Below are 14,930 nucleotides of genomic sequence, written 5' to 3'. Positions count from 1 at the left end.
GGGTCCTGCTAATGATAAGGCCCTTTCCCTCACTTGGGTTAGTCTTGCTGTTTTAACTGAAGGGATGGTTAGGAGTGCTTTATTTGCTGATCGACGATTTCTGTGTGGGACGTTTACCCGTAATGCTGTGTTTAGCCAGTCTGATTTCTCATCATGAATTAGTTTATGGATGGTACATAGGGTTTTGTATTTAATTCTGTGTTCAATCGGTAACCAATGTAGTTCCACTAGGGTTTTGGTTATGTGGTCCCTCCTCCTTTTTCCGGTTAGTATTCTAGCTGCTGTGTTCTGAAGTATTTGAAGTGGTCTTAACGTAGTATTTGGTAGTCCTAGCAGCAGGGCATTACAGTAATCCGTGCTGGAGAAAATTAGTGCCTGTAGAATTGTTCGGAAATCATTTTGAGTTAGTAGTGGTTTTAGTTTTCTGAGTACCATGAGTTTTGCGTATCCTTCCTTTACTTTTAGTGAAATGTGCTGTTTTAGATTGATTTCAGGGTCCATTATTATTCCATGGTTTAATGGAACAAAGTCAGCATGGCTTTACCCAGGGCAAGTCTTGCCTCACAAATCTGCTTCACGTTTTTGAAGGAGTTAATAAACATGTGGATAAAGGTGAACCGGTAGATATAGTATACTTGGATTTTCAGAAGGCGTTTGACAAAGTTCCTCATGAGAGGCTTCTAGGAAAAGTAAAAATTAAAAAGTCATGGAATAGGTGGCGATGTCCTTTCGTGGATTGCAAACTGGCTAAAAGACAGGAAACAGAGAGTAGGATTAAATGGACAATTTTCTCAGTGGAAGGGAGTGGACAGTGGAGTGCCTCAGGGATCTGTATTGGGACCCTTACTTTTCAATATATTTATAAATGATCTGGAAAGAAATACGACGAGTGAGATAATCAAATTTGCAGATGACACAAAATTGTTCAGAGTAGTTAAATCACAAGCAGATTGTGAAAAATTGCAGGAAGACCTTGTGAGACTGAAAAATTGGGCATCCAAATGGCAGATGAAATTTAATGTGGATAAGTGCAAGGTGATGCATATAGGGACAAATAACCCATGCTATAATTACACAATGTTGGGTTCCATATTAGGTGCTACAACCCAAGAAAAAGATCTAGGTGTCATAGTGGATAACACATTGAAATCGTCGGTCCAGTGTGCTGCGGCAGTCAAAAAAGCAAACAGAATGTTGGGAATTATTAGAAAGGGAATGGTGAATAAAACGGAAAATGTCATAATGCCTCTGTATCGCTCCATGGTGAGACCGCACCTTGAATACTGTGCACAATTCTGGTCGCCGCATCTCAAAAAAGATATAATTGCGATGGAGAAGGTACAGAGAAGGGCTACCAAAATGATAAGGGGAATGGAACAGCTCCCCTATGAGGAAAGACTAAAGAGGTTAGGACTTTTCAGCTTGGAGAAGAGACGACTGAGGGGGGATATGATAGAGGTGTTTAAAATCATGAGAGGTCTAGAACGGGTAGATGTGAATCGGTTATTTACTCTTTCAGATAGTAGAAAGACTAGGGGGCACTCCATGAAGTTAGCATGGGGCACATTTAAAACTAATCGGAGAAAGTTCTTTTTTACTCAACGCGCAATTAAACTCTGGAATTTGTTACCAGAGGATGTAGTTAGTGCAGTTAGTGTAGCTGTGTTTAAAAAAGGATTGGATAAGTTCTTGGAGGAGAAGTCCATACCTGCTATTAAGTTCACTTAGAGAATACTAGCCACTGACATTAGCAATGGTAACATGGAATAGACTTAGTTTTTGGGTACTTGCCAAGTTCTTATGGCCTGGATTGGCCACTGTTGGAGACAGGATGCTGGGCTTGATGGACCCTTGGTCTGACCCAGTATGGCATCTTTTTATGTTCTTATGTTCTTAAGTGATCTACAAACAAATGGGCACAGACTGAAAACAGTAAGAAAAAAGGGAAATAAGGCTTGATTCCTATAACTAATTATTTGCATAAGGTTTATTTTGAGTTGTTTGTTTTTACTGCAAGTGAAGATCTATATTAAGAGAGGGTGGGGGACCAGAAAAGACTGTATTTTGGGGAATTGTTTGTTTTTGCTGCAAGCAGTGAAGCCATATTGGACAGGAACCAATAAACATGTCACTCATTATTTGTGTTTGCATGGATCCTGAACTACAGGCTGATACAGTACTGTTAGCCGGCATTTGGACCCACGTTTTGGACACGCTAGCTTTACCCCTTATTCAGTAAGGGGTAATAGCGCGTCCAACGCGCGGCCAACCCCCCTGAACCTAATTAGGCCCTATTAGGTATTCCCGCACAATACAGTAAGTAAAATGTGCAGCCAAGCCGCACATTTTGCTTTCAGAAATTAGCGTCTACCCAAAGGTAGGCGCTAATTTCTCAGGGCACCGGGAAAGTGCACAGAAAAGCAGTAAAAACTGCTTTTCTCTGCACCCTCCGACTTAATTTCATGACGATATTAAGTCGGAGGTCCTGAAAGTTTAAAAAAGTAAAAAATAATTTAAAAAAAAATGTAAAATGGGCCCACGGCTGGCGGGTCAAAAACCGGACGCTCAATTTTGCCAGCGTCCGGTTTCTGAACCCTTGGCTGTCAGCGGGCTTGAGAACCAACGCCGGCAAAGTTGAGTGTCAACTGTCAAACCCGCTGACAGCCACCGCTTCCGTCAAAAAAGAGGCGCTAGGGACGCGGTAGTATCCCTAGCGCCTCTTTTTATCGCTGGGCCTAATTTTAATAAATTAAAATACTGAATTAAAATACTGAATCGCACATACAGGAGAGTGGGCTGTGTGTGCACCAGGAGATCGGGCGCTCGCCCAGCTCTCCCACGTTTTTACTGTATTGGCCCGCAAGTGATCTTAGCAGAGTCTGCAATCAAGGACAGATAGGCCAATGTGAACACTGGGAAGTCGCACTTAGTACTCTCTGAATTCTTGCAGAAAAAGAAAAAAGGTATTTGAAAGCTAGTTACAGTGCTTGCATTATTCTACAAGGGATGACAGTGAGGGGGGAAAACAGGTCTGATTTTCAGGATATTCTCAATAAATATTCATTAGATGCATTTACATACAAATATTCTAAGAACAAGACTAATTTGCATTGGTCAATCTTCCTGACAACAGAGGCCCTTCCAGTGCATCTGTCCTGCTTATTATGCAGATTTCAGAAACTGACCCAGTTTTAGATCCGTCTCTAACTGTTCATTTGTCCTTTAGCTCTGTTCAGTGAATTAAGCATCTCATCAGGAGAGACTAAGGTTATATTTCATGAGAATGATTTCTAACACTTACAGCAAATAAGCAGAAGCCGGGAGTGTCTGGCAGAGTAATTTGGAAAATGAAGGAAATGCTGAGAGGTAGGGATGAAGCGTGAAGGCAGATAACCTTACGGAAGTCGCCTGGTCTCCAGGCTCTGGAGATTGTATTTAGCTGCTAATCCCCACGTAGATTTACAGCAGATATCCGTGTGAGCAAAACGTCTGAAACTGGCAGGGATAAAGGCATCAGTGACTCACGGCACAGGAAGAGGCTCTTTCAAGCTGCTGCTGGGGGCAGAATGCAGTTACCCACCGTGGCTGTTGTGTAGTATCTGCTGAAGTTTCACGGGATTAATAATTCAGGGAATACTTTGTAATAGAAAACCTTATGTACTGTCCCAGCAGGGTTCAGGCACAGCTGCTTCTGGTTTTGTTTGTTTTTAATGCGTGTAACAGAAGATTTCACAGGACACATTACTCCTTTCCGAGCTGAAGTATTTTATTTCCAGTGCCGGTTTCATGCGGGCATACAAACATCAGTCGCTGACAGAGCTGGGATGCTGCTATGAGAGCACTGGGAGACTCCCAGTGATTCTTTGTCAGTGGAGAGGCAGGAGGTTGCTATGAGAACTACAACAGTCAAGCACACATCACCTTGCCAGGCGGTGCTGACCTGAAGCAAGAGCATCACCCATACCAGGACTCTGCTTTTCTCCAAGGACATCCAGGTCACTCAGTGCATCAGGAGGGCTCACTGCCCAACTCTGCTTATCACTACGATAAGCAGACTGAAATGTCTGGGCTGCACTCGCTGCCTTCTCAGGATTACTATACTGATCCCATAATAGCAACAGGACTACCAGAAGATCCCCGTTACTATAGGGAACAAATAGTTCACAGACCAGGACAAAATTACAGGATGCCTACTGGTAGAATGGCATGGGATCAGACATATGGATGTCCATCTGTCCCTCATGAAGTGTCTCGCATGTACAGAGACTCAATGGGTAAGCTGAATTCTCGAAGCCAAGATCCTTCTCCAGTTCAGTATGTTGCCATTGACCCTTCAAATCCACGCTATGGATCAGAAGCACCTTCTTTTGTGAGCAGACAGATGTATAATGATGTAGATACTGCTGCAAGTAGACAGGCAGTCCCAACTAGTCTTGTAGTAGATCCATCAGTGAATATTGTAATGGAAGGTAGTGGGGTTACCACTGCTGTCCCTGTAAGTCATGCTTATTCAATTCAAGACAGCATGAATTCAAAGATGGCTTATGGTTATGAGAACACCCTGACCCCTCACAGCTCCTTTCCAACTTCCCAGTCTCAGGCTCCCATGGCTCTTCTTGGAGCTAACACAAAAAGAAATGTGAATGCAGAATTTATCTCCCTCCTGCATTCTGAGGGACTGTCAGAAAGCACAGTCAATGCTTTGCTGCAGCAAGGCTTTAATTCTCCGAGCCTTCTGGCTGTAATGGAAGAAAATGATATCAAATCCGTGGCTGCTAATCTGGGGCAGGCAAGGGTGCTCTCACGTGTTGTTCTGAGCTACAGAGCTGAGCTTCAGATGCAACAGCAGGATCGAAAGTCCAATGCTGCACTGCGTCCCAGGATCCGATCCAACAGTTTCAGCCATCGAGGTGAACTTCAGCGCAATACCTATGGGATCCAGTCTGTCACCAGTCCTATGACAGATGGAATATGCATACAGCAGCCCACTCTATCATTGCAGCCTGTGTCAGCAAGGATGGGAGAGCAGAACCGTCGTCCCTCAAGTGCCCCATCCCAGCACTTCATGGAAACGGCTGCATTCTCTGCTTCTGGGATAGCTCACCAAACTAGTCACTTTCTGCCCAACTCTGGATATAATGGACCTGCACAATGCTCCGTACAACCTCGTCCAGCATCTGTTTACACAGTTCAGGCTGGGATTCCAATGAATGCCATTCAGAATAACTTCAGCACAAGTCCCAAGACAGCATATCCCACCAGCTACACTGTGCCCATAGAACTTATGAAACGGGAACGCAACCCACCCATCTCTCCAATGCATAATCCGCACTGCAGCCCTCAACTGCTCCAAAAGCAGGGATTTCATATGGAGCCTTCACTGTCCATGAGTTTGTATTCTCCATATCAGAAAATCACCAGACGTACTGGACCACCAGTCATTGTTTCCACTATGACTTCTCCAGAACCAAGTAAGTACCTCAACAGTTATTAGATCTATAAAGGGCACCAAGAAGGATATTAGTATGTGTGTTATATTTAAAATTGTCTTTAGGCTATTGCACAATTCTTGACTTAAGCTGCTGAGCTCAGATAAATGCTACAGGAATGAGATGGATGGAAAGCCTCAGGGAGGTACTGAGGTACAAGGACCTCAGTAGCTGCATCACAAGAGGATACTCCAGTAGTGCTGCAGTAAAAAATACTGCTGAATCACAGAGAGACAAAAGACTCCTGTGAACTGGGATGTAGTGCTCAAGAGTTTACTGGAATATGGAGTTCATGTCCAATGCTGCAAAGCTGAGTGAAGAAGCAGCAAACAAAGGGTTACGGGAAGACAGAGAAGCTCTCTACTTCTGCAGATCAGTATCTAACCATAGTAAGATAATAATGACAGCAGTGGTCTATCAAGTCTTCTCAGCAAGCTTCTTCTGCTAGTAACTGTTGCTCCGGTTGCCCCCATGTTTTTGATAAGGTTAGTAACTTCCTCCCCATGCAGGTTACCCCCAGCCTTATGTTAAGGTTAGTAATATTTACAATCAAAACCAAGCACTGTCAAATCCATAACAAAATTACTGCTAAAATATTTTACAGAGTGAGCAGCCTTCTTCATAATTCAGACAATGCTGCTTGAATGTGATTTGCTTTGGGACTTGGATGTAAAAGCAGTCCTGTGCTTTTTACCTAATGTCTGCATATTAGTACCCCAGATTGTAAAAGTCACGGACCAGCATTGGCTGCCATCTGAATCTAATTTCTCTTTCCCATTCCATACCTTCCACCCCCCCCACATCAAAGCAGTTGCATCAAAATCATAAAAGCTAATTGGTTAAGGGTAGTAATCCACATGCCTCCTGTTAGGAGTAGTGCTGCTCCTCCATGCGTGTTAATCCTTTCCTTCATCTCCACTTCTAGCCTGTAGGAATCCACAGTGTTCATCCCAAACCTTTTTGGAACCCTACAGGCTAGAAGTGGAACTTTAAGATAACTTGGATTTTTATACTGCATTTCATCTGACTTGGGCATATTTTACAGAATATATCTATTTATACATTTCTCTTTGATATTTCACTTTTCCAAGCAAAAGCACAAGGCAGATTACAAAGAAATATGTGAAATTCAATACATATATCTGGGATTGGGAGAAAGGGACATAAGAACATAAAACGTGGACAATGCAAACTGTATTTAGCACTATAGAAAGAAAGAGCCTGAAATGCATGGCAGCTTCTTAGGCACACAGTTGAATAATAACACATTAAAGCATGAGCAGGAGGAATCCCATCTTAAAGACCACAAGATTTTAAATACTGACCCTAAAACCAGGGTACCCTCAAACCTTTTTCCTAAATGTAAGACACTGGAAAAGACAAGGAGAGGATTAGATAAAGATATTACAGTAAGGAATCTTCTGCATAAAGCAAAATTTTATATTTGGTAATCCCCGCCCAAATACTTTTTCATTTACAACAGCCATTACCTGGTCCCTCTGCCCAAGAAAAACACTTCTGACAATACCTCATTAATTTTAAATCATATTAGCGTATTAACCTGTGCTAAGCTGAGGATGCACATTTTCTCCAGTACATTAAAAGCTAAACAAAACTCTGCTTGATCTAATCAAATGCTTTCTCAAGATCTAAAAGGAGCAAGAGCAAGGATAATCTCCAAGATGACAAAATGAATAAGGGCATAGTCCAGCAGGCATTATCTGGGGTGTAGCATCTGGCAGCAATTCCACTAGGTATTTACCTCTCATAGCACCTGTCCATGATTTTAGCCAAAATCTTTCACAGGAGATTTCACAGACACACAAAAGTAAAAAAGAAAATCCACATGTAACTTCCTGTTCATTTCCAACAAACACACATCACATTTATATGTAAAATTGTATTTAGGAAAAAGACTCCCTGGGATGCATTATTACTAAGCAACAAAACCCTAGGGATAAAGAGATTATTGCTTGCCAACAGTAGCTCTGACTTGGAGGCATTAGTGCTAATAAACAGTAGCCCAGAGTTAGATACATTATTTCTAAGAGCGTGTAACTGAAGGATACAGATATCACTGTTAATAAATAGTTACCCAGAGTTAGAAACATTACTGCTAAGAGAGAGTAACTGAAAGATACAGATAGATATCACTGTTAATAAATAGTAACCCAGAATTAGAGACATTATTTCTAAGAGAGTGACATTATTTCTAAGAGAGTGCAACTGAAGGATACAGATATCACTGTTAATAAATAGTAATCCAGAGTTAGAGATATTATTTCTAAGAGAGTGTAACTGAAGGATACAGATATCATTGTTAATAAATAGTAACCCAGAGTTAGACATTATTTCTAAGAGAGTGTAACTGAAGGATACAGATATCACTGTTAATAAACAGTAACCCAGAGTTAGAGATATTATTTCTAAGAGACTGTAACTGAAGGATACAGATATCACTGTTAATAAATAGTAGCCCAGAGTTAGACATTATTTCTAAGAGAGTGCAACTGAAGGATACAGATATCACTGTTAATCAATAGTAACCCAGAGTTAGAGACATTATTTCTAAGAGAGTGTAACTGAGGGATACAGATATCGCTGTTAATAAACAGTTGTCCAGAGTTAGAGACATTAATAACTAATAAAAAAAGTAGCCCAAGGTTAAAGACATTACTTTCAATAAACAGTAGCCCAGGGTTAGAGATTATGCTTCTAATAAATAGTAGCCCAGATTTGGAGATATCACTGCTAATAAATAGTAACCCAGAGTTAGAGACATTATTTCTAGGAGAGAGTAACTGAAGGATACAGATAGCACTGTTAATCAATAGTAATCCAGAGTTAGAGACATTATTTCTAAGAGAGTGTAACTGAAGGATACAGATATCATTCTTAATCAATAGTAACCCAGAGTTAGAGACATTATTTCTAAGAGAGAGTAACTGAAGAATTCAGATATCACTGTTAATAAACAGTAACCCAGAGTTAGAGACATTATTTCTAAGAGAGAGTAACTGAAGGATACAGATATCGCTGCTAATAAACAGTTGTCCAGAGTTAGAGAGATTAATAACTTATAAAACAGTAGCCCAAGGTTAAAGACATTACTTTCAATAAACAGTAGCCCAGGGTTAGAGATTATGCTTCTTATAAATAGTAGCCCAGATTTGGAGATATCACTGTTAATAAATAATAACCCAGAGTTAGGGACATTATTTCTAAGAGAGAGTAAATGAAGGATACAGATATCACTGTTAATAAATAGTAACCCAGAGTTAGAGATATTATTTCTAAGAGAGTGTAACTGAAGGATACAGATATCACTGTTAATAAATAGTAACCCAGAGTTAGACATTATTTCTAAGAGAGTGTAACTGAAGGATACAGATATCACTGTTAATAGATAGTAACCCCAGAGAGAGACATTATTTCTAAGAGAGTGCAACTGAAGGATACAGATATCACTGTTAATAAATAGTAACCCAGAGTTAGAGATATTATTTCTAAGAGAGTGTAACTGAAGGATACAGATATCATTGTTAATAAATAGTAACCCAGAGTTAGACATTATTTCTAAGAGAGTGTAACTGAAGGATACAGATATCACTGTTAATAAACAGTAACCCAGAGTTAGAGATATTATTTCTAAGAGAGTGTAACTGAAGGATACAGATATCACTGTTAATAAACAGTAGCCCAGAGTTAGACATTATTTCTAAGAGAGTGCAACTGAAGGATACAGATATCACTGTTAATAAATAGTAACCCAGAGTTAGAGATATTATTTCTAAGAGAGTGTAACTGAAGGATACAGATATCATTGTTAATAAATAGTAACCCAGAGTTAGACATTATTTCTAAGAGAGTGTAACTGAAGGATACAGATATCACTGTTAGTCAATAGAGAGTGTAACTGAAGGATACAGATATCGCTGTTAATAAACAGTTGTCCAGAGTTAGAGACATTAATGACTAATAAAACAGTTGCCCAAGGTTAAAGACATTACTTTCAAGAAACAGTAGCCCAGGGTTAGAGATTATACTTCTAATAAATAGTAGCCCAGATTTCGAGATATCACTGCCAATAAACAGTAACGCACAAAATTGTTGAAAAGATCTAGTTCAAGGAACAATCCCAGCAGCAGACCACATGTAACGGTTCTCTTTTCAAAGTGAATTCCATTTACCACTACCGTTTTTCACCTCCCACTCAACAGGTTTGTAACCCAGTCAATTGCAGGCCCATAACAAGGGCACTCACTGTATTTAAAGTCACCTATGCAGTTCTGTATCAAAGGCTTACTGAAATCAAAGTTCATTACATCTTATACTCTTCCCCTTTCCAATCCCTGTTCACTCAATCAAAAAATTGTTCAAATTCATCTGACAAGACTTACCTCTAATAAATTTATTCTGCCTCGGAACTTGTAGTCCATTGGATTCCAGAAACTGCTTTATCCTCTATTTTAGCAGTGATTGCTTTAAATTATTCACCACAGAGAACAAAATAAATGACCTGTAGTTCCTAGCCTGCTCCTTACTTCCACTTTTGTGACAAGGAACCAGATCCACCCATTTCCAGTCCTCCAGAACGACTTCAGACTCTAAACAAGCATTGTAAACTAGAGATGTGCATTAGTTTTTGCCGAATTGGACAATTTCAATGAAATTGTCCAATTCGGCATGTTTAGGGAGCCCGAAAAAGATCGGGATTTTTCCGTTTTTTTGCAATAATTCGTTTTTCCGATTAGTGCACACTAACAGGAGTCAGTGCGCACTAACTCCCCGTTAGTGCGCGCTAACTCCCGTTAGCGCGCACTAACAAAAAGTAACAAAAAGTAACAAAATCTAGTGGTTTTTGTTAGTGCACACTAACAGGAGTCAGTGCGCGCTAACTCCCGTTAGCGCGCACTAACAAAAAGTAACAAAAAGTAACAAAATCTAGTGGTTTTTGTAACTGCACGCTAACGGGGAGTTAGCGTGCACTAACAGGAGTTAGCGCGCAATAATGGGTAGTTAGCACGCACTAACTAAAAATTGATTTTTCTTGAAAAAAAAGACCCAAACCAGAAAAAAATGACATTTTCCATGGCGGCCGAAAAACGAAGAATGACACGAACACAAAAAACAATGCACATCTCTATAAACGTCAGCCAGTGGAGCTGCCTGAATTTCTTTACATTCCCTTAAAATCCTCAGGATATATTCAACCTAATCCCATCGCTCTATCTACTTTTAGTTATCTCCTCACAAATACACTTTTCTGAAAATTGAGGTTTACCTCACTGCCAATCTTATTTGTGTTATTTTCATGTAGTCATGCTCCTGGTCTTTCCACAATGAACAGCAAACAGAAATATTTTTTTAAACCTTATATTTATTAGATTCTATAATTAAACAAAGCACAAACTTTGGATAGAAATGCAAACAGAAATAGCACAAAATTATGAAGTTATAACAAATAGTAGGTAAATCATATAGAAAGCTATTCTGTTTTTTTTTAGTATATAAAAGGGGGAGAATAAAGTAATTAAAGAAGAAAGTGGAAACTAACACAGTAATAGCCTGACTTCCAGATGCATTAGATTCCTTTTATAACTGGAGTATTGATTTATGATGGGAACAGACAATGTTACAATAACTCTCTTAGTATTTGACAAAACATTTGCAGGGGTAACCAAGTAAAAAGGTTGTACCCAATGCTATAGTGTCCTGCTGCAAAGCAAGAAATGCTCTTCTCTTCTCTTGCATTGTTCTACATATATGATGAGGTCTATAAAATCATGAAAGGACTTGAAAAAGTTAATGTAAATTGGTTATTTACTCTCTCAGATAATAGAAGGACCAGGGGGAATTCCATGAAGTTAGCAAGTAGCTCATTTATAAGAAATCAAAGAAAGTGTTATAGTAGTGGATCCTTGGACCGGGACGAGGGATGGCACCCATCTGTAGTGCTCAGGTGTACTCGTCTCCGGCAGGTGGAACTCTGCAGCACGATCCGGCACGGAGTCCTCTGGAATGCAGCAAGCAACTCAGTCCGACTCCAGGCAATGGGTCAAGGCAGGCGGCAAACAGACACAGTCCGAGTTCCATGCAAAGGTCAAGGCAGGCGGCAAACAAACACAGTCCGGGTTCCAGGCAAGGGTCAAGGCAGGCGGCAAACAAACACAGTCCAGGTTCCAGGCAAGGGTCAAGGCAGGCGGCAAACAAACACCTGGCTGATGATGTCATCTTCCAGGGCCGGCCACGTTTTGGCGCTGCGGCCCCTTTAAGAGGCAGGACTCGCCGCGTCTCTCCCGGTGCTGCTCCCTGACGTCCCGAGGCAGTCGCGCCGCAGCCCGCGCGCTGCTGCCTGCCATGAGGAGGACCTTGTGCCGGCAACGTGGAGGAGGTAGGGAGGTCTGGCCGCGGGTAAGCGTGGCCAGGACTCACAACAGTACCCCCCCTCTTACGCCCCCTCCTGGAAGGACCCGGTTTATTAGGATGCAGACGATGAAAGTGGTGAAGTAAAGATTTATCCAAGATATTCGCCAAAGGTTCCCAGGAGTTCTCCTCTGGACCAAACCCTTCCCAGGCGATCAGATACTCCCACCGTCTATGGTTACGACGTACATCCAGGATTTCCCGTACTTGATAGATGGGATCCTCATCAGACTCAATGGCAGGAGACTGGCGTGGAGTATCATGGAACGAAGAGGAAATTAAAGGCTTTAGCAAGGAGACGTGGAAGGAATTATGAATGCGAAGACTGGTGGGAAGTCGCAACCGATAAGGTACAGGTCCCAGACGTTTACTAATGAGAAACGGTCCAATGTATCTGGGAGATAGTTGCATGGAAGGGACCCGGAGGCATAAATGACATGTGCAGAGCCAAACCCTGTCTCCCGCATTGAATTGCGGAGCAGGTTGACGATGGTTGTCAGGCATCCGTTTCGCAGTCTCAGCGCCTGACGAAGATGAGCATTAGTGGCCTCCCAGAGTTCATGGAGCCGCTGTGCTGACAGTTGGGCCTCTGGAGAGGCGACTGTAAGAGGCAGAGGCAGTGTAGGTCATGGTTGTTTGCCAAAAACAATTTGAAACGGAGATTGTCCAGTGGCCGAGTGTACATGTGAATTGTGTGAAAATTCGGCCCACGGTAAGAGAGTGGCCCAATCATCTTGGCGATGGTTCACGAAGAGACGTAAAAACATCTTCAACCCTCTATTGACACGTTCCGCCTGTCCATTCCCTTGAGGGTGAAACGCTGTGATAAAATCCAATTGTATGCCAAATTTCCTGCAGAGCGCGCTCCAGTATTTGGCCGTGAATTGGGGACCTCTATCAGAGGTTATATGAAGAGGAAGTCCATGGAATCAGAAAATATGTAGAGAGAATAGGTTAGCCAATTCAGGGGCAGATGATAACTTGGGCAGAGGTACAAAGTGTACCATCTTAGAGAATCGGTCGACTACAATCCATATTACCTGATTCCCGCATGACAGAGGAAGATCTACTACAAAGTCTGTGGATATATGGGTCCAGGATTCTTGAGGAGGTGGAAGGGGCTGGAGGAGGCCCCAGGGTTGACCGGGTAATGGTTTTTGCTGGGCACACTTTGGGCAAGAGGCTACGTAGGCCCGTACATCCCCCTTCATATGAGGCCACCAGTAATAGCGAGATAATAGCTCCAGTGTACGTGCTCTCCCGGGATGACCTGCGGTGAGGGAATCATGTGCCCAGGAAAGCACTTTAGGGTGAAGTCGAAGTGGTACCACCGTCTTCCCTGGTGGTGCAGTTTCGGTTGTGGCAAGCATCAACTTAGCTGGATCTATTAGAGATGTGAATCGTGTCCTCGATCGTCTTAACGATCGATTTCGGCTGGGAGGGGGAGGGAATCGTATTGTTGCCGTTTGGGGGGGTAAAATATCATGAAAAATCATGAAAAATCGAAAAAACGTAAAATCGCAAAACCGGCACATTAAAACCCCCTAAAACCCACCCCCGACCCTTTAAATTAAATCCCCCACCCTCCCCCCAAATGACTTAAATAACCTGCGGGTCCAGTGGCGGTCCGGACCGGCAGCGGTCCAGGAACGGGCTCCTGCTACTGAATCTTGTTGTCTTCAGCCGGCGCCATTTTCCAAAATGGCGCCGAAAAATGGCGGCGGCCATAGACGAACACGATTGGACGGCAGGAGGTCCTTCCGGACCCCCGCTGGACTTTTGGCAAGTCTTGTGGGGGTCAGGAGGCCCCCCCCAAGCTGGCCAAAAGTTCCTGGAGGTCCAGCGGGGGTCAGGGAGCGATTTCCCGCCGCGAATCGTTTTCGTACGGAAAATGGCGCCGGCAGGAGATCGACTGCAGGAGGTCGTTCAGCGAGGGTTCCGGCGCCTCGCTGAACGACCTCCTGCAGTCGATCTCCGGCCGGCGCCATTTTCCGTACGAAAACGATTCGCGGCGGGAAATCGCTCCCTGACCTCCGCTGGACCTCCAGGAACTTTTGGCCAGCTTGGGGGGGGCCTCCTGACCCCCACAAGACTTGCCAAAAGTCCAGCGGGGGTCCGGAAGGACCTCCTGCCGTCCAATCGTGTTCGTCTATGGCCGCCGCCATTTTTCGGCGCCATTTTGGAAAATGGCGCCGGCTGAAGACAACAAGATTCAGTAGCAGGAGCCCGTTCCGGACCGCTGCCGTTCCGGACTGCCGCTGGACCCGCAGGTTATTTAAGTCATTTGGGGGGGGGTTCGGGAGGGTGGGGGATTTAATTTAAAGGGTCGGGGGTGGGTTTTAGGGGGTTTTAGTGTGCCGGCTCATGATTCTAACGATTTATAACGATAAATCGTTAGAATCTCTATTGTATTGTGTTCCATAACGGTTTAAGACGATATTAAAATTATCGGACGATAATTTTAATTGTCCTAAAACGATTCACATCCCTAGGATCTATAATATAGTTAAGAGATTCTTGAGTATCCTCTGTCTCATATGATCTGGAGAGCGCATCCACACGAATATTCTTGGTAGCTGGATGATATCAAAGTACAAAGTCAAAACGACTAAAGAATAATGACCAACGGGCTTGGCGGGGGTTAAGGCACTGAGCTCTATAGAGGTATTCTAAATTCTTATGGTCAGTATATACTAGAGATGTGAATCGTGTCCTCGATCGTCTTAATGATCGATTTCAGCTGGGAGGGGGAGGGAATCGTATTGTTGCCGTTTCGGTTTTAAAAATATCGTGAAAAATCATTAAAATCGTGAGCCAACCCCCTAAAACCCACCCCCGACCCTTTAAATTAAATCCCCCACCCTCCCGAACCCCCCCCCCCCAAATACTTTAAATTACCTGGTGGTCCAGAACGGCGGCGGTCCGGAATGGCCCCCTCAATTGAATCCTTTTGTCTTCAGCCGGCGCCATTTTGCAAAATGGCCACCGCAAAATGGCGGCGGCCATAGACAAAAA

The 14,930-nt window shown here is 42.9% G+C and overlaps 1 protein-coding gene across 1 annotated transcript in view; it reads left to right on the top strand.

Annotated features, from left to right (window-relative positions):
• Nucleotides 1-4,201: 4,201 nt before the first annotated feature.
• The window catches only part of LOC115081962, a 188,179-nt gene continuing 177,450 nt past the window's right edge, over nt 4,202-14,930 (top strand). The window contains exon 1 of the mRNA XM_029586202.1: nt 4,202-5,471. Within this exon, the coding sequence (XP_029442062.1) occupies nt 4,202-5,471 (1,270 nt within the window). The remainder of the gene's footprint in view (nt 5,472-14,930) is intronic.

Source organism: Rhinatrema bivittatum, unplaced genomic scaffold (assembly GCF_901001135.1).
Source record: "Rhinatrema bivittatum unplaced genomic scaffold, aRhiBiv1.1, whole genome shotgun sequence".
Classification (NCBI taxonomy): Eukaryota; Metazoa; Chordata; class Amphibia; order Gymnophiona; family Rhinatrematidae; genus Rhinatrema; species Rhinatrema bivittatum.
The sequence above is the reverse complement of the archived record's forward strand: the minus strand, read 5'-3'. Positions and strand labels throughout refer to the sequence as shown.